The 17,698-nt window shown below is 43.7% G+C and overlaps 1 protein-coding gene across 2 annotated transcripts in view; it reads right to left on the bottom strand.

Annotated features, from left to right (window-relative positions):
- Positions 1–16,284, bottom strand: part of LOC115128269 (protein argonaute-3-like) — a 50,138-nt gene extending 33,854 nt beyond the window's left edge. The window contains exons 1-4 of one of the 2 annotated variants that reach the window (XM_029657961.2): positions 15,733–16,284; positions 3,915–4,086; positions 3,617–3,737; positions 3,254–3,462 (exon numbers count right to left, since the gene is read on the bottom strand). In XM_029657961.2, coding sequence (XP_029513821.2) covers positions 3,254–3,462; positions 3,617–3,737; positions 3,915–4,086; positions 15,733–15,751 — 521 coding nt within the window. In that variant the 5' untranslated portion in view covers positions 15,752–16,284. The remainder of the gene's footprint in view (positions 1–3,253; positions 3,463–3,616; positions 3,738–3,914; positions 4,087–15,732) is intronic. The other variant, XM_029657960.2, reaches the window with a different exon arrangement.
- Between the last annotated feature and the right edge of the window lie 1,414 nt (positions 16,285–17,698).

A 17,698-nucleotide genomic window follows, 5' to 3' on the forward strand; every position in this document is an offset into this window, starting at 1 on the left:
TATACCTTGAAGCGATTTTATCGCCCACAGAAACCTCCTTTTACTCTCTGTTCCGGACAATCTAGACGACCAATTCTCATAGCTTTTAGCCGTACCCTTATCCTACTCTGTTCCTCTGGTGATGTAGAGGTTAATCCAGGCCCTACAGTGCCTAGCTCCACTCCTATTCCCCAGGTGCTCTCATTTGTTGACTTCTGTAACCGTAAAAGCCTTGGTTTCATGCATGTTAACATTAGAAGCCTCCTCCCTAAGTTTGTTTTATTCACAGCTTTAGAACACTCCGCCAACCCTGATGTCTTAGCCATGTCTGAATCCTGGCTTAGGAAGACCACCAATAACTCTGAAATTTCCATCCCTAACTATAACATTTGCCGACAAGATAGAACTGCCAAAGGGGACGGTGTTGCAATCTACTGCAGAGATAGCCTGCAGAGTTCTGTCCTACTATCCAGGTCTGTACCCAAACAATTTGAACTTCTACTTTTAAAAATCCACTTCTCTAAAAACAAGCCTCTCACCGTTGCCGCTTGCTATAGACCACCCTTAGCCCCCAGCTGTGCTCTGGATACCATATGTGAACTGATTGCCCCCCATCTATCTTCAGAGCTCGTGCTGCTAAGTGACCTAAACTGTGACATGCTTAACACCCCGGCCGTCCTACAATCTAAGCTTGATGCCCTCAATCTCACACAAATGATCAATGAACCTACAAGGTACAACCCCAAAGCCGTAAACACGGGCACCCTCATATACAGTGGGGCAAAAAAGTATTTAGTCAGCCACCAATTGTGCAAGTTCTCCCACTTAAAAAGATGAGAGGCCTGTAATTTCATCATAGGTACACTTCAACTATGACAGACAAAATGAGAAGGAAAAAAATCCAGAAAATCACTTTTTTTAAATGAATTTATTTGCAAATTATGGTGGAAAATAAGTATTTGGTCAATAACAAAAGTTTCTCAATACTTTGTTATATACCATTTTAAGTGGGAGAACTTGCACAATTGGTGGCTGACTAAATACTTTTTTTGCCCCACTGTATATCATCCTAACCAATTTTCCCCCATAAACACCTCTGCTGTTTTCAACCAAGATCTCAGCAATCACTGCCTGCATCCGTAATGGGTCAGCGGTCAAACGACCTCCACTCATCACTGTCAAGCGCTCCCTGAAACACTGTGAAATGCAACTTTTCAGGGAAGTTAGAAACCAACATACACAGGCAGTTAGAAAAGCCAAGGCTAGCTTTTTCAAGCAGAAATTTGCTTCCTGCAACACAAACTAAAAAAAGTCCTGGGACACTGTAAAGTCCATGGAAAATAAGAACACCTCCTCCCAGCTGCCCACTGCACTGAGGATAGGAAACTCTGTCACCACCGATAAATCCACTATAATTGAGAATTTCAATAAGCATTTTTCTACGGCTGGCCATGCTTTCCACCTGGCCACCCCTACCCAAGTCAACAGCACTGCACCCCCCACAGCAACTCACCCAAGCCTTCCCCATTTCTCCTTCTCCCAAATCCAGTCAGCTGATGTTCTGAAAGAGCCGTGCTAGACAATCTGGACCCCTTCTTTCTAAAATTATCTGCCGAAATTGTTGCAACCCCTATTACTAGCCTGTTCAACCTCTTTCGTGTCGTCTTAGATTCCCAAAGATTGGAAAGCAGCTGCGGTCATCCCCCTCTTCACAGGGGGAGACACTCTAGACCCAAACTGCTACAGACCTATATCAATCCTACCCTGCCTTTCTAAGGTCTTCGAAAGTCAAGGTCCTAAACGATATCTTAACCATCAATAAGAAACAATACTGTGCAGCCGTATTCATTGACCTGGCCAAGGCTTTCGACTCTGTCAATCACCACATCCTCATCGGCAGACTCGATAGCCTTGGTTTCTCAAATGATTGCCTCGCCTGGTTCACCAACTACTTCTCTGATAGAGTTCAGTGTGTCAAATCGGAGGGCCTGTTGTCCAGGCCTCTGGCAGTCTCTACGGGGGTGCCACAGAGTTCAATTCTTGGGCCGACTCTCTTCTCTGTATACATCAATGTCTCTCTTGCTGCTGGTGAGTCTCTGGTCCACCTCTATGCAGAAAACACCATTCTGTATACCTCTGGCCCTTCGTTGGACACTTAACAACCCTCCAGATGAGCTTCAATGCCATTACAACTCTCCTTCCGTGACCTTCAACTGCTGTTGAATGCAAGTAAAAGTAAATGCATGCTCTTCAACCGATCGCTGCCTGCACCTGCCCGCTCGTCCAGCATCACTACTCTGGACGGTTCTGACTTAGAATATGTGGACAACTACAAATACCTTGGTGTCTGGTAAGACTGTCAAACTCTCCTTCCAGAATCCAAAATTAAATCTAGAATTGGCTTCCTATTTCACAAAAAAACATCCTTCACTCATGCTGCCAAACATACCCTCGTAAAACTGACCATCTTACCGATCCTCGACTTCGGTGATGTCATTTACAAAATAGCATCCAACACCCTACCCAACAAATTGGATGCAGTCAATCACAGTGCCATCCGTTTTGTCACCAAAGCCCCATATACTACCCACCACTGCGACCTGTATGCTCTCGTTGGCTGGCCCTCGCTTCATACGCTCCAGGTCATCTACAAGACCCTGCTAGGTAAAGTCCCGCCTTATCTCTGCTCGCTGGTCACCATAGCTGCACCCATAGCACGCGTTCCGTTCCAGCAGGTGTATCCCACTGGTCACCCCCAAAGCCAATTCCTCCTTTGGCCGCCTCTCCTTCCAGTTCTCTGCTGCCAATGACTGGAACGAACGAACTACAAAAATCTCTGAAACTGGAAACATCTCCCTCACTAGCTTTAAGCACCAGCTGTCAGAGCAGCTCACAGATCACTGCATCTAGCCCATCTATAAATAGCCCAAACTACTACCTTTTCCCCTACTGTATTTATTTATTTTGCTCCTTTGCACCCCAGTATTTCTACTTTGCACACTCATCTACTCTCAAATCTACCATTCCAGTGTTTTACTTGCTATATTGCATTTACTTCGCCACCATGGCCTTTTTTTGCCTTTACCTCCCTTTTTTCACCTCAGTTGCTCACATTGTATATAGACTGTATGTTTGTTTTACTCCTTGTGTAACTCTGTGTTATTGTTTGTGTCGAACTGCTTTGCTTTATCTTCGCCAGGTTGCAGTTGTAAATGAGAACTTGTTCTCAACTTGCCTACCTATAATAAATAAAGTGTAAACTGTAATGACTCACTTCATGGAGGGCAGGTGTCGCAGCACCACGTCCACAGCGTGTACAGGGTTGGTGCTGATGGGCTTGTCCAGCTCCAAGGGCTCAGGCATGGTGCGCCCTGTCAGGACCTCATGCAGCATGTGCCAGCTGACTAGTGACACAAACCTGATGGACACTTTGAAGGGGCGATCCTTACCCCCCTCCCCTGGCAGGGTGACGTCCAGATCCACCTGAGGAGAATATAGATAGCTTGAACTTCTATGGCAACTCAATGAATCACCAGAAGACCCATCTGACATTCAATATGGTAAATTACACTACAAATGTTATTGTGTGTGTGTGTGTGTGTGTGTGTGTGTGTGTGTGTGTGAGCGCGCATCTCACCCCTGCTGTGGTGACTGGTAGGGGGTTGGCTGTGTAGAGACTCCTCTTCCCATCGTAGACTGGCCTTCGGTCCCCAAAGATGGTCACCTTGAAGTGTTTCACCATGGAGTCCACCACCTCCCTATAGGGACACCAGAGAGACAAATATATCGACACTCCAGCACTGATCCATAATGTAAAGTGATGCTGAGTACAGTTCATGTGATCAAATGAAAGCTCTGCAGCCAGTTTGTGTTGTTTTGAGAATGTTCATGCAGACATATGAGTTTGTGGGTTTGATCCAGCGCAGCTTGTTTACCTGTTGACGCGACGCGGGCACTTCTCGGGATTGATGTCTACTTCATAGAGGTAGACGTCCATCTTGGGGATATCCACCTGGAAGCAGTTGGCCAGCAGCTTGATGGGCTTCCCCATGGTGCCAAAGCCAGGCCGCCGCGGCACTGAGAACAGGGCCTGGGCCCCAACATCTCCTAGAGAGAGGAGGGTGAGAGTAAGAGCAAGTGAGAATTCTCCTGACTAACACAAACTTTGTTGGAGAGATTAGTAAGGGTATGCCAGCCACACTTACACCCATACTCTACCACAGCCTCGTCGAAAACTACTCCGGTAATCATGACGTCACAAAACCACACACTACCCACACTTACAACTCAGATGAGCCGCACACTAACTACTCTGACACACACACAAAAAACATGACACTAGTGCAGTTGGCAAATGATTCGTTCTTTTTTAACTACTCTTTCTACTGACTCGAGAGAGTCATGGTTTGTATTTCTGAGTGACTTGTTAATTGTAGTCATTCGTTTGACCTGCTGGCCGCAATGAATTCTACAACAGGATTAGCACGCGCTCCTCCGGTGACTCAGGAAAGGTGATCCGACCAACAAATGCCTGTCATATATGTGCACAGGCAAAATATACTGAAAAAAATATAAAACGCAACATGCAAGGTTGTCTTCTTTACAGAAATGTTTGGCAATCTACTAGGATCGGTGGAATACATGTTGGCTTATAGAGCAAAACCTATTCTGGGTGCCAGAGTAAAAGTATTGTAGGGAATACTCAGTAGGGTCTGTAGAATGTACACAAAACAAAAATATAAACGCAACATGTAAAGTGTTGGTCCCATGTTTCATAAGCTGAAATAATAAGACCCCAGAAATGTTCCATATGCACAAAAAGCTTATTTCTCTCATTTGTTTACATCCCCAGCCTCTTAACTGCAGACCACATGTAACCACACCAGCCCATGACCTCCACATCTGGCTTCTTCACCTGCGGGCTCGTCTGAGACCAACCAATATCCAGCAACCTGACAGCTGATTAAACTGTGGGTTTTCCCAACTGAAGAATTTCTACACAAACTGTCAGAAACTCAGGGATCAGGCATCTAAATGCTTGTCGTTCGCACCAGGGTCTTGACTAGACTGCAATTTGGCAGCATACCCGACTTTAGTGGGCAAATGCTCACCTTCGATGGCCACTGGCAGGCTGAAGAAGTGTGCTCGTCACAGATCAATCCCGGTTTCAACTGTACCGGGCAGATGGCAGACAGCGTGTGTGGCGTCGTGTGGGAGTGCAGTTTGCCGATGTCAACATTGTGAACAGAGTGCCCCACGGTGGCGGTGCGGTTATGGTATGGGCAGGCATAAGCTATGGACAACGAATACAATTGCATTTTATCAATGGCAATTTGAATGCACAGAGATACCATGACGAGATCCTGGAGGCCCATTGGCGTGCCATTCATCCGCCGCCATCACCTCATGTTTCAGCATGATGATGCACGGCCCCATGTCACAAGGATCTGTACACAATCCCTGGAAGCTGAAAATATCCCAGTTCTTCCATGGCCTGGATACTCACCAGATGTCACCCATTGAGCATGTTTGGGATGCTCTGGATCGACATGTACGACAGCGTGTTATAGTCCCCGCCAATATCCAGCAACTTCGCACGGTGGTCAATGCATTCTGCCAACAGTCGTTCACAATCTAGTCCGGTTGTGGCCACAACTAGACCTAGCTTCAAATGTAACAATAAATCATCGTATTTGTATGTCTAGCAATCAACAAATGTACACTGTAACGTGGTTTTGTAGAGTCAGATTGTACTGTCTGTGATGCCGTGTCCCCAGTGTCTATCACTCGCTCCCATGCGTGTCATTGCCATGCCAACAGCACCCATGTGGCTGCCACTTCTCCATGGCAACACAGACCATCCTGACAAGAGGAAAAACAGACACACATACTGACCTAATCAAGGGTCCAGCTCAAAAGAAGATGGTGTAATCATGAGTTGGATGATTTTGCCAGCCAGGAACACAATTAGCCTACACACTCAAACATTAACTCATACACTGACTGCACTACTAAACAACTAGCTAGATACTGAACCTAAACCTAACAAGAAACAACTGAGTGTACAAGAGTGGGTGGCAATGGTGGTGTGGATGGCTAACTAACTGCCTCTTCTTCTTTCTCATCCTCTTCCATTTACAGTTAGGCTGCAAGTCTACCCACACAGAGCTCTGGATCATGGGCTCTCTTGGCTTACACACACAGAACCTATACGATAAACACCATGTGAAAGCTGTAGGCCCATACAACATGGATCATCAAAGTGAGTCTGCCAGTGTTCAGCCAGGTGCAGGCACTCAGCAGCTGTATCCTACATCTATGGCTCCTCTCTCGAGGCACGTTAACACACATGGGTCATTTGGTGGGTGCAGAATGTATCAAAATATTGTAATTCCCCTAAAATACAGTACAAAAAAAAAAGTGTCGTTTGGAGGAAGTAGGGAACTTTACTTGGCATTTATCTCCCAGGCCTCATTTAAGACACCAAATACAGACTAAGATTTGATATCAAACTGGTATGAAATCAGAAAACATGACAATCCAACAGACTGTGTCGAATGAGTGCTATAAGAAAGCAGACAGCACAAATCATATCATCCATCTCCAATCATGGTTTCAATGTTTTAACAGCTCAAAAGTATGCCCAAAAATATTTCTCTCACAAAGCAGCTGCCCCTAGCTGATAGTTAATTGACTTTGTGGCTTTCATGCAGAATTGATTGATAATTAAGCGAGCCCACAGTGAGTTGGCTCCCGAATGGCGCAGCGGTCTAAGGCACTGCATTTCAGTGCTAGAGATGTTACTACAGACCCTGGTTCGATCCCGGGCTGTATCACAACCGGCCGTGATCGGGAGTCCCATGCTGGGAATACAGAGTTCCATGCAACAACATCCGGTTTAGGGGAGGGTTTGGCAGGGATAGACAGTCATTGTAAAAAAAATAACATTTGTTCTTTAACTGACTTGCCTAGTTAAATAAAGGTAAGAAAAAAGCACTATTCAATAACTTTGACACCAGCTGGTGTGGAAGGCAGGCAGGCAACTCCCAAACAGCCAGCCAGCCTCTCATGGGCTTGAGATAATTAGACACACCTGATGGGCTTGCCACCTGCTTATGACAGCCGGCGGCAAACCTAATTTAGGCGTAAAAGAAAAGCTTGAAACTAGATACTGTCGGGGGAGATTCTCTTCTGTTCAACCAATCCAGTACATGTGGAGGAGTTAAGATGGAGTGTCGCCTTGTTAACGCCCTAAAGCGGAAGTCACGTCACAGGCTCTCTTTCCATTTCCCCTGAAAACCACAACATCCGGTTGTTGGGGACTCGGCAGAGGCAACCAACCAGCAAACAACTCCGTTCCACCAGCATGCAGTATGGGGGGAAAAATAATCAAATGGTCGTAATATTTTACGAGGAAATGCTAGCAGGCAGAATTTTAAGAATATGAAAAATGAGAAAATATTTTATAGCACAAATAATATTGACATTGTTAACAGCATGAAAAAATATGATTACTATCAATCAAATGTATTTATAAAGCCCTTCGTACATCAGCTGATGTCACAAAGTGTTGTACAGAAACACAGCCTAAAACCCCAAACAGCAAGCAATGCAGGTGTAGAAGCATGGTGGCTAGGAAAAACTACCTAGAAAGGCCAGAACCTAGGAAGAAACCTAGAGAGGAACCAGGATATGAGGGGTGGCCAGTCCTCTTCTGGCTGTGAAGTGTGGATATTGATAGATAGTTATCATGTAACAACAGTAATACAAATAACAAAACATTATTTATAATGCTATTAATAATAACAAGAATACAATTATTTGTATCACATTAAAATCAACCTTAGAAAATCCCACTGTTAATTAGCCCATTTGTATTGCTCTACGTTCAGAATGTTTTTCATATTGGACATCCATATCGCACCGTACATAATTCCCTGTACGTTGTGTCGCAGTAAAAGCAGGGTCCATTTTACGCATGAACACATCTATTGTTGAAGTTTACACCCAGAGGAGTGTCACTTCTGCAGCCCTTAAGAGCGGCCAATCAGCCTAAATCCATTTTTCATATTGGACTACATATTGCACCGTACATAATTCTCTGTACAAAAAGGATGAGTTTGAACAAAAAGCTAGGTCATAGGAAGTGTTACTAGACTTTCACGGTGGTCAAATTGGTTTGGGTGGGGCCCCTGGACACTATATGGTACAAATGTATCACTGTACAGGAAAAATATGAATTGTTTGTGTCCATAAAACCAGGGTCCAGTCTGCCCTTTGGTAATGTCGCTTTAACTCTTTGCTGACTGACTAAGTCAGGACAATATCTTAATTACAAAACAAGAAATGAGAAATGTTTGCTTCCAGTGTGAAATACAATGCCATTCTGTACCAGACTTGCACTCTTGGCTTGCCCTATAATGGAGGTGACCAATTCTGACCAGATGGTATTTTATTAGGATCCCCATTAGCTGTTGCGAAAGCAGCAGCTACTCTTCCTGGGTTCCACACACACAACATGAAACATGACATAATACAGAACTACATACATTTTTAACAAGGCACACGTAGCCTACATATCAATACGTACACACAAACTATCTAGGTCAAATATGGGAGAAGTGTTGTGCTGTGCCGCGAAGTGTTGCTTTTTCTGTTTTTTGAAGCCAGGTTTGCTGTTTATTTGAGCAATATGAGATGGAACAGAGTGCCATGCAATACTGGCTCTATATAATACTGTACACTTTCTTGAATTTGTTCTGGATTTGGGGACTGTGAAAAGACCCCTGGTGGCATGTCTGGTGGGGTAAGTGTGTGTGTCAGAGCTGTGTGTAAGTTGACTATGCAAACAATTTGGGATTTAACATATTAAATGTTTCTTATAAAAAGAGGACGTGATGCAGTCAGTCTCTCCTCAACTATTAGCCAAGAGAGACTGGCATGCATAGTATTGATATCAGCCCTCTGATTACAAGGAAGAGCAAAACGTGCTGCTCTGTTCTGGGCCAGCTGCAGCTTAACTAAGTCTTTCCTTGCAGCCCTGGACCACACGACTGGACAATAATCAAGATTAGACAAAACTAGAGCCTGCAGAACTTGCTTTTTGGAGTGTGGTGTCAGGTGATTAGGTAGATCAGTAGATGGAGTGTTAACTGGCTGGTAAATAACACACATGATCCTAATGATGTGAAAGCTGCAGACTTTATACATTTAAATTAGTCAGCAGGGCCGAAACGTGCATCAGGTCAAGTGTTTTGGCCAAACAAACATTTATTTATTTTAGGAAGTATCTGAAGAAACAAATCAGATTTCTACATATTGGTGGAACCCCAATCACATAGATTTTGTTCTGAAAATGACATTGAAACCATTTGTGCCCACTGGGCTGCGACTACCTGAAGAGGATCTTGCATACAATTTGAATATTGTTTTACAGTTTCATGCAATTACCAAATTGCATCTCTTGAATCCACATATGGTTTGTTTATAGAATGAGTGACACTCAAAACTTTGTGGATTTGGAAAGGAATGGGGCTCCCGACACAACATACATAAAATGGTGTAATTGCAATAAATGATAGGAACACAAAAACAATGTTGACCATTTAGGCTAGAAAAATAAGCAAATCACACAAATTCTCATAAAAATACTTTAAAATGATCCTATGAGACTCAAAATTGACCTCCGGTGCATACTGTTTCCATTGATCATCCTTGAGATGTTTCTACAACTTAATTGGAGTCCACCTGTGGTACATTCAATTGATTGGACATGATTAAGGCAGGCACACCTGTCTATATAAGGTCCCACAGTTGACAGTGCATGTCAGAGCAAAACCCAAGCCATGAGGTCGAAGGAATTGTCCGTAGAGCTCCGAGACAGGATTGTGTAGGGGCACAGATCTGGGGACGGGTACCAAAACACTTCTGCAACATTGAAGGTTCCCAAGAACACAGTGGCCTCCATCATTCTGAAATGAAAGAAGTTTGGAACCACCAAGACTCTTCCTAGAGTTGGCCACCCAGCCAAACTGAGCAATCGGGGGAGAAAGGCCTTGGTCAGGGAGGTGACCAAGAACCAGATGGTCACTCTGACAGAGCTCCGGTTCCTCTGTGGAGATGGGAGAACCTTCCAGAAGGGCAAATATCTCTGCAGCACTCCACAAATCAGGCCTTTATGGTAGAGTGGCCAGACGGAAGCCTCTCCTCAGAAAGGGCACATGACAGCCCGCTTGGAATTTGCCAAAAGGCACCTAAAGAACCCTCAGACCATGACAAGATTCTCTGGTCTGATAAAGCCAAGATTGAACTCCTTGGCCTGAATGTCAAGCGTCACGTCTGGAGGAAGCCTGACATTTTTTAGCGGCAGGGACTGGGTGACTAGTCAGGATCGAGGGAAAGATGAATGGAGCAAAGTACAGAGAAATTCTTGATGAAAACCTGCTCCAGAGTGCTCAGGACCTCAGACTGGGGCGACAGTTCACCTTCCAACAGGACAATGACCCAAAGCACACAGCCAAAACAACACGAGTGGTTTCGGGACAAGTCTCTTAAATTTACTTGAGTGGCCCAGCCAGAGCCTGGACTTGAACCCAATCTAACTTACAGTACCAGTCAAAAGTTTGGACACACCTACTCATTCCAGGGTTTCTCTTTATTTTGACTATTTTCTACTTTGTAGAATAATAGTGAAAACATCAAAACTATGAAACAACACATATGGAATTATGTAGTAACCACAAAAGTATAAAACAAATCAAAGGACATGTTATATTTTAGATTCTTCAAAGTAGCCACCCTTTGCCTTGATGACAGCTTTGCACACTGTTGGCATTCTATCAACCAGCTACATTTATAAAAATATTAAAATATGTTTTTATTTATTTTTAAATCACCTTTATTTAACCAGGTAGGCAAGTTGAGAACAAGTTCTCATTTACAATTGCGACCTGGCCAAGAAAAGCAAAGCAGTTCGACAGATACAATGACACAGAGTTACACATGGAGTAAAACAAACATACAGTATAAACAAGTCTATATACGATGTGAGCAAATGAGGTGAGAAGGGAGGTAAAGGCAAAAAAAGGCCATTGTGGCAAAGTAAATACAATATAGCAAGTAAAACACTGGAATGGTAGATTTGCAATGGAAGAATGTGCAAAGTAGAAATAAAAATAATGGGGTGCAAAGGAGCAAAATTAATTAATTAATTAAATACAGTAGGGAAAGAGGTAGTTGTTTGGGCTAAATTATAGGTGGGCTATGTACATGTGCAGTAATCTGTGAGCTGCTCTACATGAGGTAGTCACCTGGAATGCATTTCAATGAACAGGTGTGTCTTTATTAAAAAGTGAAATTGTCAAATATATTTCCTTCTTATTGCGTTTGAGCCAATCAGTTGTGTTGTGACAAGGTAGGGGTGGTATACAGAAGATAGCCCTATTTGGTAAAAGACAAAGTCCATATTATGGCAAGAACAGCGCAAATAAGCAAAGAGAAATGACAGTCCATCATTATTTAAGATATGAAGGTCAGTCAATGCGGAACATTTCAAGAACTTTGAAAGTTTCTTCAAGTGCAGTCACAATAACCATCAAGTGCTATGATGAAACTGTCTCTCACGGGGATCGCCAAAGGAAATGAAGACCCAGAGTTACCTCTGCTGCAGAGGATAAGTTCATTAGAGTTACCAGCCTCAGAAATTGCAGCCCAAATAGATGCTTCAGAGTTCAAGTAACAGACATCTCAACATCAACTGTTCAGAGGAGACTGTGTGAATCAGGCCACATTGAAGACAGTGCCATATTGAACGTCACTGAGCTCTTCAACAAGGCCATTCTACTATTGTTTTGTCTATGGAGATTGCATGGCTCAAATTTATACACCTGCCAGCAACTAGTGTGGCTGAAATAGCCAAATCCACTAATTTGAAGGGGTGTCCATATACTTTTGTTTATACAATTTGACAAGCACTTGATAATGCCTCGAATTTCACGGCGGCATCACGTCGTGGCCATGACACACCCTAAAAAATCCATGCCTTTGCGGCCAATAGCCGTTGTGCCCTTGCCCCGGAGTGCTGCGTTGTGCCCTCCTCTCAGAGTGCTGCGCAATCCGAAGCGGCTCTCACTCACATGGCTCTCCATAACGTGATCGGGTCTTTCTCACAGGCTACAAGTGAAGACTGACACATCAGAGACATATTGAAGATATTGGAAGAACTGTCCACATTTACTATTCATGCACCAGTCTCAAAACAGGGGCAGCGAGAAAAAAGTACATGTCTGATATGCACTAAAATAGCAAATGGAGGATGCATTTGCATTGATGTCAGAGTGAATAGAGGGACAATAGAGTGCTGAGTACCAGGCAGTTAGCAAGTTTGGTAGGCTACTATATGACCAGCATCAGAGCTTGGAAGCCTAATTACCGTGACTAAAAGGTCACATGGAATTTGATTGTCTTCATGACTACTCCAACCTCGAACCAACAGCTCCGCCCCCCTCCCCCCTGCAGCTACTCGCCCACACCTCCCCAGCTTCTCCTTTACCCAAATCCAGATAGCAGATGTTCTGAAAGAGCTGCAAAACCTGGACCCATACAAATCAGCTGGGCTTGACAATCTGGACCCTCTATTTCTGAAACTGTCTGTCACCATTGTCGCAACCCCTATTACCAGCCTGTTCAACCTCTCCTTCGTATCATCTGAGATGCCCAAGGATTGGAAAGCTGCCGCGGTCATATCACTCTTCAAAGGGGGACACCCCTGACCCAAACTGTTACAGACCTAGATCCATCCTGCCCTGCCTATCTAAGGTCTTCGAAAGCCAAGTCAACAAACAGATCACTGACCATCTCGAATCCCACCGTACCTTCTCCGCAATCTGGTTTCCGAGCCGGTCACGGGTGCACCTCAGCCACGCTCAAGGTACTAAACGATATCATAACTGCCATCGATAATAGACAGTACTGTGCAGCCCTCTTCATCGACCTGGCCAAGGCTTTCGACTCTGTCAATCACCATATTCTTATCAGCAGACTCAGTAGCCTCGGTTTTTCTAATGACTGCCTTGCCTGGTTCACCAACTACTTTTCAGACAGAGCTCAGTGTGTCAAATCGGAGGGCATGTTGTCCGGTCCTCTGGCAGTCTCTATGGGGGTACCACAGGGTTAAATTCTCAGACCGACTCTTTTCTCTGTATATATCAATGATGTTGCTCTTGCTGCGGGCGATTCCCTGATCCACCTCTACGCAGACGACACCATTCTGTATACTTCTGGCCCCTCCTTGGACACTGTGCTATCTAACCTCCAAACGAGCTTCAATGCCATACAACACTCCTTCCATGGCCTCCAACTACTCTTAAACGCTAATAAAACCAAATGCATGCTTTTCAACCGTTCGCTGCCTTCACCCGCACGCCCGACTAGCATTACCACCCTGGATGGTTCCGACCTAGAATATGTGGACATCTATAAGTACCTAGGTGTCTGGCTAGACTGTAAACTCTCCTTCCAGACTCATATCAAACATCTCCAATCCAAAATCAAATCAAGAGTCGGCTTTCTATTTCGCAACAAAGCCTCCTTCACTCACGCCGCCAAACTTACCCTAGTAAAACTGACTATCCTACCGATCCTCTACTTCGGCGATGTCATCTACAAAATAGCTTCCAATACTCTACTCAGCAAACTGGATGCAGTTTATCACAGTGCCATCCGTTTTGTTACTAAAGCACCTTATACCACCCACCACTGCGACCTGTATGCTCTAGTCGGCTGGCCCTCACTACATGTTCGCCGCCAGACCCACTGGCTCCAGGTCATCTACAAGTCTATGCTAGGCAAAGCTCCGCCTTATCTCAGTTCACTGGTCATGGTGGCAACACCCACCCGTAGCACGCGCTCCAGCAGGTGTATCTCACTGATCATCCCTAAAGCCAAAACCTCATTTGTCCGCCTTTCCTTCTAGTTCTCTGCTGCCTGCGACTGGAACAAATTGCAAAAATCTCTGAAGTTGGAGACTTATCTCCCTCACCAACTTTAAACATCTGCTATCTGAGCAGCTAACCGATCGCTGCAGCTGTACATAGTCCATCGGTATATAGCCCACCCAATTTACCTACCTCATCCCCATACTGTTTTTATTTTATTTACTTTTCTGCTCTTTTGCATACCAGTATCTCTACCTGCACATGTTCATCTGATCATTTATCACTCCAGTGTTAATCTGCTAAATTGTAATTATTCACTCCTATGGCCTATTTATTGCCTACCTCCTCATGCCTTTTGCACACAATGTATATAGATTCTTTTTTTTCCTACTGTTATTGACTTGTTTATTGTTTACTCCATGTGTAACTCTGTGTTGTTGTCTGTTCACACTGCTATGCTTTACCTTGGCCAGGTCGCAGTTGCAAATGAGAACTTGTTCTCAACTAGCCTACCTGGTTAAATTAAGGTGAAATTAAAAAAATGACCTGTGACCACCGGTATGGCGGTAATACAGTCACCGCAACAGGCTTACTCCCAACCACAGTTTTACCTCTGAACATTGAATAGTTTTTCCTGTAGGCCTATACATTTACATATTGGAAAATAGCATTGGGACCATTTGAGTGGGTGGAGTAGAAAGTGTTGCTGGGCATAAAGACCTCAGTCCCCCATGAAACAACACCATATATACATTCTACAGATCCTTCTAAGTATGTATTACCCTACGTTTCCTGTACAGTGCTATATTTGTAACGTAAGGTGTCCAGGCAGCCCATTTTTAAGCAATTTGACCACAGTAAAAGGCCAGCAACAATCCATAAAAGGCCAGCAACACTCAGAGCACGATGAAATGACACCAACATATACAATTCTACTAAGTATTCCCATCTCAAAAATATTTTTTGCTCTATATAGTGATTTGCATTGTGGCCGCCAATATAACGGGTGGAGGAAAGGGCCAGCAACACTCCGTATTATTCAGATCCCTTGAAATGACACAGTGTATATAATCTACAGACCCTACTGAGTATTGCCTATAACACTTTTACTACCACACCCAAAATCGGTTTTGCTCTATTAAGCCAATATGTATTGGTTAGAGCGTTGAACTAGTAACCTGAAAGGTTGCAAGTTCGAATCCCCGAGCTGACAAGGTACAAATCTGTCGTTCTGCCCCTGAACAGGCAGTTAACCCACTGTTCCTAGGCCGTCATTGAAAATAAGAATTTGTTCTTAACTGACTTGCCAAGTAAAATAAATCAAATAAATTCCATATACAGTGACTCGCATTGAGGGGATTTGTTTGACCTTCAAACATGTTTTTTTAAACCCAAATTGAATGCTATTGATTTCTTAAACATAGGAATCATTGTTAATGTTTAGATCATTATTTGTCATCTCATAAATAAATACAGGTTATTTACAATTTTCCCCGCTATTACGTGGGGGACTTTTATTTAGAAATGTTCCCAAATTCTGTGACCCGGAAGTACTTTTTTGTTGCTGCCGACGAGACGCTGAACCGGCAAACCATCTTACCAATGGTATGTCTGGTCACCCAAATTCGTTTTCTAACCCAGACAGTAGAGTGAAAGGCCTGAATGTGTTAATTTTCATGCATTATCTGATTGGTAGGCTTACTAGGCTTTTGGTTTGACTTTAAGGATAGCAACTGATAGTCAGCCTACAAAACTTCAACACCAAACTTCAACAATTTAATAAGAATAAGGGGTTTAACAGACAGGTGTATGAATATACCTGAAGTTCCGATTTCCATTCATGAGGTCTCTGTCCCCGGCTCCCAATGGTCAAATCTCAACGCAGCTCCTGTTCGTCTGACGCTATTACCTCAGCGTTGGAGACGTTCCACCCGACCACTCTCTCAAGCCGACACCCCGGCTTCTGTCGCTGATTTGGACACGGGCCGCTGGGGTGTCGGATTAACCCGAGATCCTCCCAAATTGCCCCCGTTGTCAACCGGCACAAGTTGAACGACGTGTCCTTCCTTTCGTTAAAGCACTAATTGTTCTCAGGTGATAATATATATATTTTTTTTTCAAAGACTCAAGTCCCAGAAAATATTTCAGAGCCTCGGATACTCCACTGCTCCTATTACCGAACGGTTTTAAGGCTATATCTCAATCGTTTAGGGTTTCACCTTGTCATTAGTTGCCAGGATAATATCAACATCAAGTTTGTTTTTTCCGACCATAAAAGTGAACCTTTTGGTGTTCTTCTGCCGGCAAATTGGTGTTTCACTCCCCGGTGCGTTCTCTGTACTACCGCTGTGAAGCGGGCAAGATTAACTAAGTACCTTCCGGGTCACGGATATCGTCTTCTTCTATGGTATATTGGCGATTGCACAATTTAATGTACATCGCGCCACCTACTGTGAGGGATGGAAACAGGATTCCCCCCTAAACGGCCAAACTACCAACAACAACAAAATGACCAAACTACAAAAAACAAAAACTAAAACTAAATCAAACAACTTTACTGTTTAAAAAAAAAAAAGATATTTGGCTTGTCATGTTTCGGAGTAAAAAAGCACACCTGCTCTTTCCATGACATAGATTGACCAGGTGGATCCAGGTGAAAGCTATACTCCCTTATTGATGTCACTTGTTAAATCCACTTCAATCAGTGAGGATGAATGGGAGGACACTGGTAAAGAAGGATTTTTAAGCCTTGAGACATGGATTGTGTATGTGTGCCATTCAGAGGGTGAATGGGCAAGACAAAATATTTTGAACGGGGTATGGTAGTAGGTGCCAGGCGCACTGGTTTGTGTCAAGACCTGCAACACTGCTGGGTTTTCACGCTCAGCAATTTCCTGTGTGTATCAAGAATGGTCCAGCACCCAAAGGACATCCAGCCAACTTGACACAACTGTGGGAAGCATTGGAGTCTACATGGGCCAGCATCCCTGTGGAACGCTATCGACACCTTGTAGAGTCCATGTCCTGACAAATTGAGGCTGTTCTGAGGGCCAAGGGGGGTGCAACTCAACATTAGGAAGGTGTTCCTAATGTTTGGTATACTTAGTGTATATTGTATCAAACTATAATATATTACATTGTGGGCCGATAGAAACAATATATGGCTTGCTTCACATACAGTATGCTGAGGAATAAAAGATACCGACAAGTCAAACAATATCAAAATACAATGTTAAATGTTATGTGAGGTTGAAATGTATTTTGCAGCTGTTACATTTTGAACGAGGTTACATTGTAGGCTATCATTAAATAACCTATTATGACACTAGTCTCAAAAGCCAGACCCAAGTGTTGCATAGGGTCTGGATGTCAAGACTAGTATGACACTTACATTCTACAAAGTTAAGGCACCCTCATACTAGGTTCGATTTACTCCTAGCAGAACTCCCTTAAAGACCTTTGCTTGAAAAATGAGAAAAAAAGCGGAAATATTGCTGTTTGTCCCTCTTGAGATGCCATAGCAACAACATAGCCGGTATACACTTCCTCAAAATAGTCTGAATTAATCCAAGATATATCAAGAAATCTATAATTAATTTAGATGTTTTTGCTGAGGAGATCTTAGCCACACAATTTTACATCTAAGATGTTTGATGCAGTATTTCTCAAGTGAAAAAATGTGGATGAAAACTAGTCGTCTCTCGTTGAACGACAACAAACACTTAATTGAAGAATCCCGTCCATAGTTCCCACTCACACTAGGAGTTATACTGTTGACCAATCAC

This window comes from Oncorhynchus nerka, linkage group LG4 (assembly GCF_034236695.1).
Source record: "Oncorhynchus nerka isolate Pitt River linkage group LG4, Oner_Uvic_2.0, whole genome shotgun sequence".
In the NCBI taxonomy this organism is placed as follows: domain Eukaryota; kingdom Metazoa; phylum Chordata; class Actinopteri; order Salmoniformes; family Salmonidae; genus Oncorhynchus; species Oncorhynchus nerka.